The sequence below is a fragment of the Panicum virgatum genome, chromosome 1N, assembly GCF_016808335.1.
Source record: "Panicum virgatum strain AP13 chromosome 1N, P.virgatum_v5, whole genome shotgun sequence".
Classification (NCBI taxonomy): domain Eukaryota; kingdom Viridiplantae; phylum Streptophyta; class Magnoliopsida; order Poales; family Poaceae; genus Panicum; species Panicum virgatum.
In genome coordinates, this window is record NC_053145.1 from 50,989,005 (window position 1) to 51,007,307 (window position 18,303).

At 45.4% G+C, this 18,303-nt stretch overlaps 2 protein-coding genes across 2 annotated transcripts; one reads left to right on the forward strand and one right to left on the reverse strand.

The window, feature by feature from the left end:
- Nucleotides 1-3,091: 3,091 nt before the first annotated feature.
- Nucleotides 3,092-4,248, reverse strand: LOC120656482. The gene has a single exon (XM_039934581.1). It carries the CDS (start codon nt 3,979-3,981, stop codon nt 3,502-3,504), a length of 480 nt encoding a protein of 159 aa, XP_039790515.1. The 5' UTR covers nt 3,982-4,248; the 3' UTR covers nt 3,092-3,501.
- Nucleotides 4,249-8,589: 4,341 nt separating this feature from the next.
- On the forward strand, nt 8,590-17,422 carry LOC120656484 (succinate--CoA ligase [ADP-forming] subunit beta, mitochondrial-like). Its single transcript, XM_039934582.1, has 12 exons — nt 8,590-8,833; nt 8,952-9,062; nt 9,643-9,754; nt 10,316-10,380; nt 14,751-14,828; nt 15,055-15,129; nt 15,255-15,407; nt 15,491-15,625; nt 15,758-15,922; nt 16,114-16,236; nt 16,868-16,939; nt 17,071-17,422. Exons 1-12 carry the CDS (start codon nt 8,732-8,734, stop codon nt 17,146-17,148), a joined length of 1,269 nt encoding a protein of 422 aa, XP_039790516.1. The 5' UTR covers nt 8,590-8,731; the 3' UTR covers nt 17,149-17,422.
- Nucleotides 17,423-18,303: the final 881 nt, after the last annotated feature.

Here is an 18,303-nt window from a genome sequence, read left to right on the forward strand (position 1 = left end):
GCTCCAAACAAAAATAGACTAGTGGCTTTCTTTTGTCCTCTTAACCACTTCGGCAGACTGGAATTGGAGGCTGAAGCTGGAATGGTGTGAGAGAAAAATACTATTACCTGACTGGTGGCTGAAGGCTGGAACTAGAGCGATGTGGGAGAAAAAAACTATAGCACTGGAGAGCTGGAGACCAGCCGAACGCAGTCAACGTGACATAAATGAACTACGAAAGTGCTTCGAACCATGCTTAAATAAATTGCAAATTTCTGTCTACAGCTGTATAGTAGGTGACAGGAGTACCACATGACTGACTGCATCCTACCACGACGGTCACCCAACGACCCGAACCAACGAAATTTATAGCGGAATGATGCCCACTGCCATGGCATTTTTTTTTCCAAAACACCCAGAGCACTGTGGAGTCATATAAGATTTTAGACGCCTACATTAACCAAACTCAATACAGACGAAGCTGCCCGAATAATTAGAACGCGCTATACCGAGGTTAAGCACACCACACCCACGCACACACGCACACGGCGTCAGCACCCGGTGCGGGACGGGGGCTCGAACCCTCGCAGCCTCCCATCCTCGGGAGTTACCATTGGGTCAGAGGCCCATCCGCACTGCCATGGCATTTCTCAGATAGTGAAAAGAACCATGCATGCGTTGTGATGTCGATCTGCCTGATGCTGCTATGTACATTTAGGGCGTATTTAGGGCGTGTTTGGAAGGACTTTAGTCGAAGCTGGAGCTATTTTTTCGGACCGGCTTCTGTGGTGAAGCTGGGCATGAAACTATTTTCGGTTTTCACTGGCGTGGTGAAACCGTAAAATCGTAGATTCACCAACTTCATGGACAGCTTCCACCTCGGTGGAAGCAAAGCTAGAATCAAAACAGAGAAACCATTTTGCTAAATATTTTTTTTAAAATAGCTCCAACTTCATCCGAGAACCCGCTTCACCAGAGAAACCACAGCCGGAGCTGTTTTTGTAGGATTTAGAATCCTGCCAAACAAGCCCTTATTTCTTTCTTCTTGGCTAGGGGATTCAGAGTCTATTTAGATCCAAGTACTAATAGATAAAAATAGCAAACTTTAGCACTAGCATCCAACTAGAAGTGTTAATAGAATATCTAAACTTTAATTAAGATTTAAAATACTTCAGCATATGTATGAATGCCAATATACGCAAACGCCAGTGTTCCGGAAGACCCTACATGCTATGCGTCATTTTTCCGTGTTTACCTCCATTGCCTTGTTTGGTTATTCTAGAATTCTAGAATGCACGCTTTAAAAAAAAAATCTCGCATACATGTAGTGCTAAATTAAATCTATTTGTAAAATTTTTTTAGGGATGGGTATAGCTTTTCGCGACGAATCTAATGACAATAATTAATTGATGATTGGCTACAGTTATGCTACAGTGATATTTAATGTTTCGATGTAATAGGAGATGTGATGAAAAATTTGGAAAGTTTGGAAATTTTGTGGGAACTAAACACACCCTCAAGCAGAAAACAGCAGCCATGGTTCTTTCACATCATATCTGCTTGCTCCGTCCAGTCCATTCATCGGCAGCTGTCTGTCTCGCCGTCTCGGTCCATCAGCATCACCCCGGCCAACGCGTCGTCCTCTAGTTCTTCCCGCCTCTCACGTCGCTGTCGGGAAGGGTAATTGGGCAAGGCCAACCACTACTCCTGCTGCAAGCCTTGCAAGCTCCGCTGCTTGTATGGAAAGGACTCGTGATCTTGCCCGATGATCTTGCCGCGTGAGCCGGCTGGCTCGACCCGGATGGAAATGGGAAAGATTGGGCTGGACGCCCGAAAGCCATGCGGCGACGCTCGAGCATATCGTCTCGGCAAAAGGGGACTTTGAGTGGCTCGGATGAGAATGACACGGATCAAAAGGTCGAGTGGATGTGGATTAGATTGCTTTTGCTTGCATCCGAGGTGAAAGAGCTTAAAGCGGTGCCGATGCCTAAAGGCCGACCTCTGTTCTGAACTAGTTTTGGCTGTGTTTGGTTAGCGGTGAAAAAATTTTGATGGAAACTTTTTGCAACTTTGACCATTAATTAGAGGTATTAAATTAAGTCTAATTACAAAAAACAACTCCACAACTATGGTACTGTAGCAATATTGTACCTAATGAGGCATTTGACTGCATAATTCGATGATAATTAGAGCATAATCACTGTAGCATTACTGTATTTAATCATGTATTAATTAGACTCATTAGATTCGGCTTTAAAAGTTACATCTATCTCTAAATTTTTTTTACAAATAGACTACATTTAATACTCCATACATACATAATTCTCTTTTCGCGAAATTTTTACTGTTACAACCAAAGACGGCCATTGCTGAAGTGCAGCAAATCAGAATCAACAGAGTAGTACATAGTAAATTGTTTTTTTAAAGTAGATAGTAAATTGGTAATTTTAACGTGTGTATCACTGTATATACACTGTGCTTTCTAGAGCTGATGCAGAACAAATCAAACTACGAAGAGTTCCTCTGGTTTGACTACGCATAGTTTAATGGTGGCTGTCATGGCATTGACAACGCGCAGAGCGGAACATTCGAGAACACGGACTTTCTCTTCAGGGGACACGAAGGAAGAAGAATGAGAACCGTGAAGACCGGAACCATGGATTACTCTGCCTTTTTTATTTTGGGGGAAACAGGTCAAGTTCAATACTTCAATCTTCATGAACTGCCAAAAATGGCAGTAACAAATAGTACTATTTCTTACTCCGGGACGAGATGGATTATGATACCTCACGGAATCGACGAAGGCAAAGCAGAATTCCGGGACGACCGAGATGTCGATTGGATTAGCAAGTTCCTATCCATGGATCCAATGGCCGAAACCATACCACACACACCAGAGTCTGCAAATTTGGAGAACCCAAGATGGCAACAAACGCACCGTATTTATTACTCAACGAAACACGGAAGGAACACAGATCGAGATGAGAGACCTGCGCAAGCAAAGGTCCGTTTGCAGGGCTAATCGCGGCAAATAATTGCCATCGCCAGCGCTCCTTGCTCCAAAATATGGGTAGCACGCAGTTGGATTTTAGCTACGCAGACAAGGCACTGATGGCACCAACCAAATTATACACTGGTCGTAATAGAAACATTAGTGTACTCCACAAGCTACTTCCATAGCATATCATTTTTTTACACCGACGGTTGATTTATCTAGGCAAATCATCACAGCTTTTTTTTTTTGCCGGTGCAGAGGATTTCCAGAGTAATGGAAGCGGCAAAAGCTAGTAGCAGCAGTTCTTCCATTTTCTCATCCGACAACTACACTAAGATTTTTGACAAGGGGAAATGATTCGCTAATTACCACACGAGAAATGCGAAGGGAAAAGGACAGGACAAACCCACTTGCTGTGTCCACAAGCATCCGCTGTTCTTCGGGTTGATCGGCCGCCGGAGGCGAGCCAGCAGGCAATGCCGCGCCGCCGCGCGTTCCCCCTGAGGCCTCACGGCATGGCCGGCCGATCACTCCTTAATCCGGAGCCAGCGGCCGAGCTGCGAGGGGTTGACGACGCCGGGGATGCGGGCCCCGCCCGCCATGAGCAGCCGCGAAACCTCCGCGTAGCGCCTGCTCGGCTCGGGCGCGGGGACGGCGAGGGCGGGCTCCTTCTCCTTCCGGCCCGGCCCCGGCGGCTCCAGCCTCCGCTCGCCGAGGAGCGTGCCGCGCCGCAGGAACTCGTGCGCCAGGTACCCGGCCAGCAGCTTGTTGCCGCCGGCGGCCTGGGGCCCCGCAGCACCCGGGTGAGGGAGCGGCGGCCTGGCGCCAAGCCTCGCCGCCGCGGCGCGATCCGGCCTGCCGGCGCGCGGGTCGGGCCTAGCGAACGGCTGCGGCGGCCGCTGGAGCAGCACCGCCTGCTCCGACGACGAGGCCGAGGGGTATGGCGGGTAGTACTCGCGCTCCTTCCGCTTCCCGAGGAAGCCACCTCCGCCACGTGGCGCCTGCATCGCCGCGCGGATCGACAGCTCGACGGCCCGGATGCGCCCCACCGCCACGCAAGGGGACGGAATCGCACGACGGCGATCGGTGGGGGGCAGCTAAATAAAATGAGGGAAAGAGAAAAGGGAAGCGGTGGAGCCGGAGACAAAGGGAGCGTGGGCGGCGTGGGTCCCGCCCGGGGCAGTTTCGTAAATTCGCGCACGGAATTCAAACGAAACGGTATCTCGTGGGAGAGAGAAGGGGAGGGGAGGGCGTGTGGCCGCGGGGGGACGGGAGAATGGGGGCAGGAGTCCGGATGGGAGCGGGTGGTCTCATATTTATATGCAGATAGGTCAGCTTTGGCCATTGAACCTCCCCGAAATAACGAAAATGCCATCACGTTGGTTCTACGGCGACTCGGTGAGGCAGTGCGGCAGCGGTGTGGTAAAGGGTTGTTTGATGGTTGTGGACAAGATGTTAGGGTAGAATAGTCACTGCGTCGAGAGTTTGGGCTGGGCTCGTGTCCGGGATAAAGGGAGCTTGGGCTGAAGTTCTCTCCTTTTTCACTAGGCAAAAGCCTATCAAGATGTTTGACTCGCCGAACGAAGCCAGCTAGGCCCAATCTCAAACTCATTTCGTACAAGCGAGACGCGCGCACAAAAGCAATGAAGCAATGTTCGGCCATGTTTGGTTTGGGCGGGAAAAAAATTTGTTAATTTTTTCGTAGTTTTGACTATTAATTAGAGATATTAAATAAAATCTAATTACAAAACCACCTCCGCAACCATGGTACTGTAGCAGTTGTTGTATCTAACGAGACATTTGATCGTATGACTAGAGGATGATTAAAGTATGATTGCTGTATCTAATCATAATTAAATTAGCCTCATTAGATTCGGCTCGCAAATTTGCACCTATCTGTAAAAATATTTTACAAATAGACTTTGTGTTAATACACCATGTATGTAAGATTCCTTGATAAAAAAAGTCGTGATATTTACCAAACTATGCATTCCTTCGCTGTCGGGTTGCACGTCGCAGGTTCGACCCAGTTGTCGCACTACTGAAAGTCTGAAACTAGTGCAGCATTTATTTATTCATTCAGTCGAAAAATCCAACTTCCTCTCAAAAAAAGAGGGGAAAATCCAAGTGATGCAACCCGCAGCATTGGTCGGACATGGAAATCCACAGTTTGGGTATGCTCGCTTTAAATGTTTTTTCGAGTTCACGATTGTAAAAAGGATGTTCGTTACAGCTTAGCCAACGGTTCCAGACGCTACGATTTCAACAAATGGAACACGGCCAAGGGATCCTCAACATCCAGGCGAGTAGTACAGTACTCTCACGGCTAGTGCAGCCGTTGCGGCCAGTGAGCGTTGTCTCGTGCTAAAAGACCAAAACGCATATAATGCAAGGAAAATAAGTGAATAAAAAGTTAAATGGTACGGTATACCTATTTGGCTATTTGTCTACTACGCATACTTAATTGTTGAATGGCTCGGACCAGTTTAAGGTGCACTTTGCATCACCAGGGGTTCTGATTTGCTTAAAAACAAACCTGTTCGGCTATGCTAAAGACTAACTTTTCTTAAAATGACCAATGTTGCACAAACAACTATTTCTTATAACTTGAAATAACACCGTGAGACAATCTTCACCATTGTGATGAACTAAAAGCTCTTAATTCTTAAGCAACCAATGTGATGAAAGTTCTTTAAGAATCCATCGTCAGCATTCTTATAATAAGTCACAATCGAAATTAGAAATCACCCTTCTCATCGTATTCATGCTTTGCATAAAATCTTCCATCGCAATTGTATCCTCTCGGGTTGGGGTTATCTCATGAGATGGTTTGTATCAATATCACCGTGCATATAAGCAAATCCAGTTAAGGACCAAGCATTATGCTTTATTAATTTTTTTCTTACTCCTCGTTTCTATTGTTTTCTTTCTATATGATTGACTATCTTTCTATTTCTATGTATCTACCTATCTCTATCTTTTGAGGAAGATCGATGAGAAAAAACTATTTCTAACTCTATATTCTTTTGAGAATTTTTACAATGATTGAATAATATAAGGGCCATCCATCTGATAGAATTGTACGGTGGTCAAGGTAGGAAGTATCTGAAAGTACCTAAACAAAAGTATCTGGTGGTTCAAAAATGTGGGACCAAGTATCAAAAAATGAGATTGAATACTAATTTAATTTAATTTTTGTAAATACCTTCCATTGATCAACGGCTAGAAAATATTTCAAGGCAAAAGCACCTGAAAGTACCTATTGGTACTTTACAATCATTATTTCTCTACATATCTATTTATATTGTTCTCTAAATATACGGTTATTTTTCTATCTCTATTCTATCTCTATCTACTATTTATCTATCTCTAACTTTTAGGGGGAAGACAGAAGCAGTGAAAAGACAAAAAAAGGACTGAAAAACGTGTTAATGACCATCGAGGGGATTGCACCCTTTGCCATCTCTATCTTTTTGCACTAATTTTTTTATATAGCTTTCAGGACAATCTTTGTTAAAAATTTTGTCCCAAAAATATGCAATTTTTTTTTCAGAACTACACTTGATTACCATGTGAAGTTTTGGCGAAAAAAGGGGTGCAAATTTCCATTTTTTTCAAAATTAGAGAGTTATATCTGTCCATTTCGTTTGGTTCAAAATTTCAGATGCAAATTTATTTCTCAATTTGTTGGCGAAAGAAGGAAATTGACTGTCATCACAAAAATATGCATGGTTAGCTCTCTCTGCACGCACGGATTAGCAGCCTTTCAGGGGTCCTCATTTTTTTTTTTACACACGCCGTTCACTCGATCGGTCCAGTTGTTATGCATAAGCCAAAATGCAGCCACTTAATTGCCGAAGGTAACGGACTAAAATGAATCCAACCATGGACTGGTAATAGCACACTGATCTCATCACTTCCGAGCAAAAGCCAGAGGATATGGGAATCCATCCTTGGGAAGTTGGATACGCTTTTCCCTGGGCCCTGGCTGCATGAATATCCTTTTATCCTTTATACATCAAATATTCCAGGGACAGGCCTATAAAACGCAGCATCCTCCACAGGCCAGTCCCAGCACCCCTCGCAAACCACAAGCTCATCGCAGAGTTGCAGAGCAGAGAACCCAACCGGTCGACATGGCTGCATCCGCTCTGAACACGTTCGTCGCCGCCTGCCTCCTGGCCCTCGTCGTCGCCGCAGGTCTCCGTCCCATCTCCGATCTCTCCTCTCCCGGCGCCACGCTTACGAGCGTGACGGGCCTTGCACGCGGTTCCGTGCGCGCCGGAGACTGACCGGTTCAGCCGCCTTCGCCGTGTGCGTGTGTGCAGGTGCGGCGCGGACGGAGCCGGGCGCCACGGTGACGGACCCGGACATGCTGCCGACGAGGCCCTGCCACCGCAACAACGGGTGGAGCGACCACCTCTGCAAGGACGTGTGCCTGGCCAGCGGGTTCAGCCGCTACGACTTCGCCCTGCCGAACGCGGCCACCGGCGACATGGCGAGGTGCTGCTGCTGCCCCAGGGGCTACAAGGGCTGGTGCTTCAGAGTCAAGGAGTAGGGGAGCCGCCGTCGTGGCCGCCGCAGGCTGAAGAACCGGAATGCTGCTTGTAATCTAAGCTTAAAAGTTTTAGTCATAAAATAATTGAAGAAACAAAAGTTAAGCGGCATCATGCTTATACCGTGTCTCTACTACAGATAATGCTGTTGAATGCAGTGGAACCTATTATCATCAGACTATGGCGATCTAGCATCACGCCATCACCAATGAGATTTGCTCCATGAAAAGAATGGATGCTTTTGGGTGGCGTTTTACCTGGAGGATGATCTCCTTTTCTTGCTGTGTGAACTGCAAATCCGAACCTTGAACCTTGTGCTTTGTTTCGGTGAAATAAAGCGGGAGCACTCCTTTTTTTTCTAAAAAAAACGAATGGATGCTCAAACAGTCAAACTGACTTCAGACAGGTTCAGCACACCAGCCCGGCCTGGCTGCCGTTTTTTTTTTGGCCACCGGTGTGCCCGCACACGGCCAAACCTCAGCGACACGCCTCTCTGGCTTGCAAGGCTTTGCGTGTGCTGGGTACGGTGTGCCTGCGAGTGCGAGGCACCTGCCGAGGCCATGTTTAGTTCCAAATTTTTTTAAAATTTTTTTGTCACATCAAATTTTTAGACACATGCATGAAACATTAAATATAATTTTAAAAAATAATTAATTATATAATTTAACTGTAAATGATGAAAAATGAAAATGGTACGGTAGCCAAATTCAAAAAAAATTCGCGAACTAAACAATTAGGAGGAAAAAGAACAGAGTCCACCCGAACAAAAGTTTGAGAAGACAGCCGCCGTCGTCATTGACCCATTTGTGCGGTTATATGGGCTGGTCCTTACCACCGTACATCAAACGTATGGGCCTCGCGGCCCAATAATACTAAATCCAGTCAAACCTCTGAACCGTTTATTGCACCTCCCGCTGGCCTGTTTCTATGACATCTGTACCCCACGTTGCGGGGGCCCACATGTCAAACATTGAAAACCATTCTCCCTTGGACGTGTACTAGTGACTAGTCTACTGCCCCCGGCCCACAGGCCACAGCGCCGCCGCCGCACCCCCCCTTGCGCAAGAAAGAAAACGAAAGAGAAAATCCTGTGAAAAGGGTGAAAGGGGAAAAAAGAGGGAACCGCACAGGAAGCGTCTCCCTTCCACGCCTGTAGGGTTCCCGGATCGGAGGAGCCAGCCCCGCCCAGGTCGCCGCAGCCATGGTTCGCGGATCGCTCGGGAAGCTTGCATCCCGCGCCCTCTCCGTCGCCGGGAGATGGCAGCACCAGCAGCTCCGCCGCCTCAACATCCACGAGTACCAGGTGCCATCGCGCCCCCAGATCCCGCAGTTTGCCCTCCCATTTTCGTCCGGTTTCGTGGGATTTATTGGTGCTGTTCTGGAGGTTGGGCTGACGGATTAGGGATTGTGTCGTTCTGCAGGGCGTGGAGTTGATGGGGAAGTACGGGATCAACGTGCCAAGGGGGGCGGCGGCTGGGTCCGTGCAGGAGGTCAAGGACGCCTTGAAGAACGTATTCCCCAGCGAGAAAGAGGTGACGATGCCACAGCTTCCTTATGTTATTTCATCTTACACTCATGGATGCAAAAGGCCAGCCGCGCATGGATTTTTTTTTTGTGACCAGCTGCCCATGGATAGGGTCTGGCAGTCATTTCTATGCTAGACCAGACTGTAGTTTACTTCGAATTTGTACTGAGCAGGTGGTGCATTGATAGAAATCTATGATAATTGGTATTTTTAATGATGATGTAGTTTATTAAGGGGCTGTTTTTAAGGCGATTTTCATAGTTGGTAGGGGTAAATAGTATTCGGCATAGATCAGTTACAATTATATCAGTATATATTCGTGCAAATGGAGTCATGGCACAGCCTTAGGTGCCGTGACCCTTGAGTAATTTTAGATGCTGCTTGTGCTCACAGCTACTTGCTATCTTTCTAACCTTTCTGAAGCATGCGTGCTTCTTATGAAATAGTTGAGGAATATTCATAATTTGGAGTAGCAGTACACATTTATATAGCTTAGCGTCTGCTATCTTGTTAATCTAAGAGAAGATTAGACATTTCATAATTTGCAGTTTAGCCACGTTTTCATACTCAGAATATTTCCATTGCAGATAGTTGTTAAGAGTCAAATCCTTGCTGGAGGCCGCGGGCTGGGCACTTTCAAGAGTGGGCTGAAAGGTGGTGTTCATATTGTTAAGGCTGAGGAAGCTGAAGGAATTGCAAGTAAGTGTGTTCATAGCGAGTACATAGACTCATTATGTATTGCTGCCTTGCTGCATAAAAATATGTATATATGTATATCATTTATTCCTAGAATTCCTGAGATTACTTACACATTTTTTTTGTTGGTATGTATGATAGTGGCTTCTGTGTTTTGTCATTACAGTTTGAGTTCCTTTGTTTATGATCATCTTTTTTGGCACTCCTACGCACATGAAGAAAAACACTTTCTTAATTTCTGATCTCATGCACTTTAATGTTTTCTTTGGTGCTGACTGCTGAATTTGCTGTCATGAAAATTCTGCTCGTATGAAGTGAGCATGATTACTTTGATACCTTCACATTTAACTTAAACATGTCTGCATTAGGAATATTGCAACCTGTATAGGTAACTGTATTCTTACATGTATTGCAAATTTTAAGGATTCCTTTGCGTGTTCCTTCGACTGTATTGGTTGATTGGTTTTGTGTGTTGTATTCCTCTGACTTCGGTGTCCGCTACTAGTTTGTGCAAGTCAATTGATATATGTACACTGAGTGAGTTGTACTGGTATTCTTCTACAGGTAAAATGCTGGGCCAGATTCTGGTCACGAAACAAACTGGCCCAGAGGGAAAGATTGTGAGCAAGGTTTGAACTTGCGAACTTAAGCTGTTTTTTTGCTTGTATGTTCTGTTTAAATTGTGTTTCACTCTGCCTTTTTACCATTTTCAGTATCACTCTGCTAGAAACTAATTCTCAGCCTGTATGCATGTTTACCTATTATTTTATGATCTTGACCTTGCCAGATTCTTTGTAAACCATCTTTTCACTTAGCATTTAGCAAGTTTGGCCCTTCCATGGTATCAATAACAAGAGGTTCAGACTTGTCTTATTCAGCTTACTGTAAGAACGTTTTCAATTCCTGTGAAACATTAACAAAACTGTGGCAGATTAACAAAACCACATTTATCCAATTGTTCTTCATTCTCCAATCTTCTTACATTCATGTGAAATATTATCAAAACCGTGGCACATTATAAAGTACTCCTTCCAGTTGTAAATATAAGTCATTTTAGGATTCTGCTCAAACTTTTTCAGCATTAATAAATACATAAAGAACTAAGTAGATTGAGAAATTTGATTGATAATATTAGTTTCATCATGGGAAGTACTTCTATTATATGTTAGCGTTTTTCTTATAAATATCATATTTTCATATATTTTTGTAGTCAAAATTCTATCTTATAATTTGTGGCAATTTTGCGGAGTGACATATTTGTCGGTACCCTGTAGCAGGGGTACCCACTTCTACTGCAGCAAGGCAGGACCCGCGTAGTCATCCGTAACTACGCAGTAAAGGGCGGAGCAACCGGGGGCCACAGGTCAGGCTCTTACCTCACCGGGCCAACGGCCCCGGATCCGCTCCCCGCTCTGGGACGGGTCCGGAGACGCCACGTGTCCCCGAGGAAGGGTAGCTCCGAGCCAACCACCGAGATCCCGGACCTCCCATAGGGGTCCGGGACCTCCTCACGCCCGTCCGGACCTCCCACGCGCGTAGAGCTAACATACCACCGGGGGGGGGGGGGTCCGGAGCCACCACGTATTCCGCGGGCGCAGGCGTCAGTCTTCCGCTGGAAGACTGGCCCACCCACCACATTCAATGCGGGTGGTTGAGGCGTGCCCTGCCGCCGCGGCACGCGGGGCAGCTTTTGTCAGGCCTCACTGTAGACCGCATTTTACCGAGGTACACAGTGCAGCCGCCTGTGCAACACCCGCGCAGGGCCGTCTGCTGCATTAATTGGATACGACGGCACGGCACTTTTCCATTATGCCGCCTACGCCGCAAGCTACGCGGCCCGTTCAACTACGTGGCAGGCGACGCCGCTAGCTACGCCTGGCGCCGTTTCGACAAGACAGCGCCTGGACATGCTGAACGGGGGATTCCAATAGCAGGCAAGGAAATCCAGGAGAGAGATCTCCTTCGCCTGCGACGCCATAATGTATGAACAGTACGTTATTTTATACTACATCGTTGGGCCCACCTGTCGGGGACCCAGCAGCCATGTACGCGCCTCCCTTGAGATATAAAGGGGAGGCGCTCGCTGCACAGAGGAGATCATCCAGAACTCGCACAGACGCAGGCTGGACTCAGCTCCAAGCTCTTCCAGACTTGAGCAATACAACACACAGTGGACGTAGGGTATTACGCTCCGGCGGCCCGAACCACTCTAACCCGGCTGTGTTCATCGTGTTCTTGAGCGAGATCGAACTAGTCGCTAGCTAACCCCCGAGTACTCACCCTCTGGGCTTAGGCGGGTGCATTCCGCCACCCGGCTGTGGTTTGCCACACCACGACAATATTTATTATAGGGAGAGAATTATCTTTTGAGGCCATTCCCTGTACATGTATCTGATTCTTAGCTCCCCCCCCCCCCAATTAGGTGGCGTTTGGATGAGACTTGGGATAGGGATAGGGAAATTTCATGGGATATGTGAGTGGGTATGGTATAAGGATAGAACTATTTTTTTCTTTTTCCCACGTTTGGCTTCATGGGATTGGGTTAGGGTTATGTGGTGGGTCCCATAATAAAAAATAAAAAACCAGAATAAATGATTCCTCCAGTGGTGGAAATTGCTTTTATCCAGCTACTGTCACTGTGCCAGATCAACATCAACTTCAACAAAGCCTTTTAATCCCAAGCAAGTTGGGGTAGGCTAGAGTTGAAACCCAACAAAGACCATTATTCATGGTTCTGGCACGAGAATTGCGGCTTTCCAAGCACTCCTATCCAAGGACAAATCTCTAGGTATACTCCAGTATTTCAAGTCTCTTCTAATTGTTTCTTACCATGTCAACTTCGGCCGGCCCTGCCTCTCCTCATATTACCGTCGTGCTTTAGGATACCACTATGCACTGGTGCCTCTGGCGGTCTCCGTTGGACATGTCCAAACCATCTCAGCCGGTGTTGGATAAGCTTTTCTTCAATTGGTGCTATCCCTAGCCTATCCCGTATATCATCATTTCGAACTCGATCCATCCTTGTATGCTCACAAATCCAACGCAACACGCGCATTTCTGCAACAATTAATTGTTGGACGTGCTGTCTTTTTGTAGGCCAACATTCCGCACCATACAACATTGCCGGTCTAATCGCCGTTCTATAAAACTTGCCTTTTAACTTCTGAGGTACCTTCTTGTCACAAAGGACGCCAGATGCTTGGTGCCACTTCATCCATCCCGCTTTGATTCTATGACTAACATCCTCATCAATATCTTCATCTCTCTGTAGCATCGATCCCAAATATCGAAAGGTATCCCTTTTGGGCACTACTTGGCCTTCCAAACTAACATCTCCCTCATGAGTGGCACCGAAGTCACACCTCATATACTCAGTTTTAGTCCTACTAAGTCTAAAACCTTTGGACTCTAGCGTTTGCCGCCACAACTCCAGCTTTCTATTCACTCCCGCACGGCTTTCATCAACTAACGCGACATCATCAGCGAAAAGCATACACCAAGGAATATCAACTTGTATGTCTCTTGTGACCTCATCCATCACTAGGGCAAAAAGATACGGGCTCAAAGCTGATCCTTGATGTAGTCCTATCTTAATCGGAAAGTCATTTGTCTTCTGGCCCTTCCATTTAGTCTCCTGAACGCATAGAATATTTACACGCCTCCTAATCGCTGAATCAACTAACTCTCTTAACCTACCCGTAAGGGACCCTACGTTCCAACTGCCTAGACGAATCCTAGTTGGCTCGACTAGCTTCCTTGCCCTTCATACCCGCCGAGTCAGATGCGAAGACCCTTGCTCACTTCTCACTACACCCGGGCGCCGATGTAGCGCGCCACTGAGGAAGCGACGACTCGATCCTTGCTCACTTGACACCGTATCCAGATCAAGACATGGCGCGCCACGAGGGTGACGACCCGATCCTTGCTCACTTAACACCATATCCGGGTTTCGATATGACGCGTCGCTAAGAGGGTTACGCCCCAACAGTTTTCTCTTGGGTTTCATCTCCATAAGAGTGGCAAGGTTTTTACGTTGGCTCGCCAAGCCTTAACACAACCCTCCTCCTTTACCCGGGCTTGGGACCGGCCATGGTGGAGTTTGTCACTGTGCCAGATGACCATCTCAAATCGGAGCTGTGATACATCATTCAATCAAGCTCAGAACTCAATGCTGGATTGCTGCCGGCTCGCAACAGGAGCGTGTTGTGTGAGCCGAGCAGCGGCTCCATCCCATCACCAAGCAGAGGTGGCCAAATCAATCGTCGATTTTGACGGCCCGCGCGCAAGACGAGCGGCTGTAGCGCCGGCTCCGGCTGCCTGCGCGGCGAGACGGGCAGGGGCAACGCCAAACCAACTCCCCACATGGCAAGGCAGCTGCGGCGGCCAGTGGCATCGTCAAACCAACTTACCGCGTGGCGTGGCAGCTTCGGCAGTCGGCGCAGCGAGATGAGCAGCGTCCCCAGCAGCCCCCTACGTGCGCTGTGTGCTGCAAGTGATTCATTGGTGGCCGGCACGGCGAGACCAGTAGTGGGCCCTAGGCACGGCTAGATGAGCAGCGCTCACGCCTCGTCGCTCGCATTGACCGGGGCACCTCATTTCCCAGCGATAACCCACCCCTCCCGCTGGGATAAGATAGCCGGGAAAAGGCTGCTTGGTTTCCCTATCCCAAACTTTATTCATTTCCCAATCCCATCATCCAAACAAAGGATAAAATCTATCCCACCTCTCATCTCCCTGTCCCAATCTTTATTTCCCACTTACCAAACGCCACCTTAACGTTTTCATGCATTTCATAATTAATAATTTTAAAATACAATAGAAGATATTGCATTTCAATTTTCAATTTGAGAGATCTTAACACACTTTCGTTGTCATGCTACTATGCTGTATGCCTGTATACAGTATACTTCTATTATACTCATTACCTTGTATGTTTTAGTAGCAGTACCTTTTGCGAATCAAAACTGTGCTCCTGATACTTTTCCATTCTCTTGGACAGGTCTACTTGTGTGAGAAACTGTCACTTACTAACGAGATGTACTTTGCCATCACCCTTGACAGGAAATCTGCTGGTCCGGTATGCTGTTTATCTGAGAGTACACTTTATGATGCACTCCATTTTATAATTTCCATTAGCTACCCTTTTCTACGATTAAATATGTTGGTGCATGTCGATGGCTGAATCAACTAAATCTCTTGTAACCTAATGCAAATTGTCAGTCTCTTTTATGAAATCAGATGATATGTTTTGTCAGGTTATTTTTTCCTATTGCTCATTGCTGATCTTCCATCTTCCATTTCAGCTCATTATTGCTTGCAGCAAGGGAGGAACCAGTATTGAAGATCTCGCAGAGAAGTATCCTGACATGATTATTAAGGTTAAGTTCCCTAATTCGATTGTGGGCTCAATATGCCTCTTTATGTCATTTACATGTTTCTCAAAATTATGTTCCTAACATGATGATATTTTTGTTTGTTGAAATTCAATCAATTGGAATTTCAGGTTCCTATTGATGTATTCAAAGGAATCACAGATGAGGATGCAGCTAAAGTTGTTGATGGCCTTGCGCTGAAGGCAGCAGACAGGCAGTCTTCTATAGAACAGATTAAGAAGCTCTATGAACTTTTCTGCAAGTGTGATTGCACACTGCTGGAGGTATGCAGTGAGAAAAGGTTCTCATTTTGATTGCTTATCTTATGATTTGCATTTCTTCTAATTTGGATGCTTAATGTGGGTAGATAAATCCTCTTGCGGAGACAGCTGACAACAAGCTTGTTGCTGCTGATGCAAAGTTGAACTTTGATGATAATGCTGCATTTAGACAGAAAGAAATATTTGCCCTGCGTGATACAACTCAAGAAGACCCCAGGGAGGTATAGAATTGCTTGTCATTCTCATCCTTCATTGTTTTTCTCCTATTCTGTCGAGTTCTCTTCGAAGGCGTATGTTCACGTCTTTCTTCCTTTAAGCCCCTTTTCTGAGAACTGGCACCACTACCTGTACAGGTTGCTGCTGCCAAAGCAGATTTGAACTACATTGGTCTTGATGGAGAGATTGGTTGCATGGTGAATGGAGCAGGATTGGCGATGGCTACCATGGACATTATCAAGTTGCATGGTGGTACACCTGCCAATTTCCTTGATGTTGGTGGAAGTGCATCAGAGGGTCAGGTATAAAGGGTTACCATGTTAATGTTTGATCCTTCTTTTTTATTCTCGGTAGATTGCAAAGCTACATCACCACCTGATAGACATGGGAACTCATCGTGATCCTTCTTAAAACATGGTGTATTTTTTTGCATTGTAGTTTGCTTTGCCGCATCAATTTCAACACTGCATGTCTTGATAAATTTTCTATCCAGGTTGTGGAAGCATTTAAGATCCTGACTTCAGATGATAGAGTGAAGGCAATTCTAGTGAACATTTTTGGGGGCATCATGAAATGTGATGTGATAGCAAGTGGAATTGTAAATGCTGCTAAACAGGTACATTTTGTCTGCCCTTAGTCCTGATAATTTTGGCATATTCTTTTCCAAGAATGGTATTTGTGCAACAGCAGTCATTTCGAAGAACTTCTTTATTTTCCTGTAATTTAATTCATTTGCATGTCTCTGTTTTGAGAAATTACTGTCCATACAGCACAACTGTACAAAGTGAATATTTATTTCAATCTTGTTTCTCTCTGTCTTGATATTTCATGATTAAATTAACATGAATTCATTGATGTGGTCCTCTTGCAAAGATATAGGGACCCCAAAAAAGTGCTTGTTTTTTATGTGTAAAGTTTCTTCTCGAAGAATTTGTGATATCTCATCAAGTGTTTTCCTTAATTTAGTTTGGTTTTATATTTTTAACAGTCTTGTTTGTAGTGAGGTGTGGTTGCTGGAGATGATTTCCTTGTAGTTCCTGTTAAATGAAAGTGTGACGATTTATTGTAATCTTTTTCTTGTCTGGTGTATAATCGTTTGGAGGTTTTTTTTTTTTTTGCCAACATGGTCTTTGAATTAATTTCATTTTCCTCACATTTCCATCATGTTCCTTGAGTTGAAGTGTCCTTGTTAATTAATGCTCTCCGGCTACCTCTTGTACCTTATTCATTTTCAAATCCCTTGACAGGTTGACCTGAAGGTGCCTGTTGTTGTTCGGCTAGAAGGCACTAATGTGGACCAAGGAAAGAGGATTCTTAAGGTAAGAGCTGGTTATAATAGTGGTGTAGTCTGCACGTGCTGAAACTGTGAATTGTTATCTGAGTGCTGAAACTGTGAATTGTTATCTGAAACATTCGTGGTGCATTGGTGATCGTAATGTTTGTATTGCAGGAAAGTGGAATGACACTGATCACTGCAGAAGATCTTGATGATGCGGCAGAGAAGGCTGTAAAAGCATCCGTCAAGTGACTCTCTAGTGTATCAGTCTGAAGTTTCTTTTTTACAAGATGAGCGGTGCTCTTTTACGGATTTCGGATCAGGGCTGAAGTCGTGAACTGCAACCTTTTTGAGGAGGGATTATTTTGGCTTGATTTTTCCTGTTAAACGTTGTCATTGCCGAAATGGAATGAAACGTTGTGATCTCATGTTAATAAACATTTATCGGCACAATTAGGCAGCTACTTTGTCAAGTGCTTTTTACCTCGCTGCCTTTTACCCTGATGAGTACATTTCTCACTTTATATGCTGCCGTGTTGCATCTTGTTTTGCAAACCTTATGGTCTGATGTACCATGACCGGAGGATAGTCTGATTAGGACATGGCCCTCGGAAACATCCTACTCCATTCTAAATTATTACCCTCCATCCTAAATTATTAGTCGTTTTAACATCCTACTCCATCCTAAATTATTACCCTCCATTCTAAATTATTAGTTGTTTTGGTTTTTCTAGATTCTAGATATATTAATTTTACTATACGTTTAGATAGATATAATATATATTTAGATGTATAGTAAATGTTATAGATCTAGAAGGCTAAAATGACTAATAATTTAGAATGGATTGCGACGGAGGGAGTAGTTTACTATCCCCAATGCCAGTTAATCAGTACTGAATGACTTCAGTTGCCGATGCGTATATGTTCTGCACGTGTAGCGAACCTTGCTGCCAACTCATGTCGGGATCGGATCGTCTCTCGCGGTGGGGCGCGGATTCGTTGATGAAATTTCAGCATAATGTTTTAAATCTTGCACTGAATGGCTCCCATCATCGGACCGGGAGTCCCTTCCCTTCTGATTAAAGGTATGATGTTTGGATGAGCTAAAATTAAGGGCTAAATATTAACATCTATTAGTATTTATATTCTTGCTGAAGTTCTTAAATCTTGGTTAAAAGTTAGCTCATTACATTAGTTTATCTGTTTGGATACGCTAGTGCCAAAGTTTAGCACTTTTGAACATTGTACTTGAATCCAAACACCCTTTGCTTTACACGCTCGATATTTCAATCATTGCCATAGATCGAGCGGGGCCGTTTGCACCTGGCACTCTTTTTTGAAGATGCTACAAGCCATGGAACGGAACCCGGTGCTCAGCGTCGGTCCATATTGGCAAATGTACAGAAC

Excerpts from the sequence above, each read along its gene's own strand:
- LOC120656482 (XM_039934581.1), bottom strand. The coding sequence starts at position 3,981 with ATGCAGGCGCCACGTGGCGGAGGTGGCTTCCTCGGGAAGCGGAAGGAG.
- LOC120656484 (XM_039934582.1), top strand. The coding sequence starts at position 8,732 with ATGGTTCGCGGATCGCTCGGGAAGCTTGCATCCCGCGCCCTCTCCGTC. Across the intron at positions 9,063-9,642 it reads TATTCCCCAGCGAGAAAGAG|ATAGTTGTTAAGAGTCAAAT; the intron begins GTGACGATGCCA and ends TTTCCATTGCAG. Across the intron at positions 9,755-10,315 it reads GGAAGCTGAAGGAATTGCAA|GTAAAATGCTGGGCCAGATT; the intron begins GTAAGTGTGTTC and ends ATTCTTCTACAG.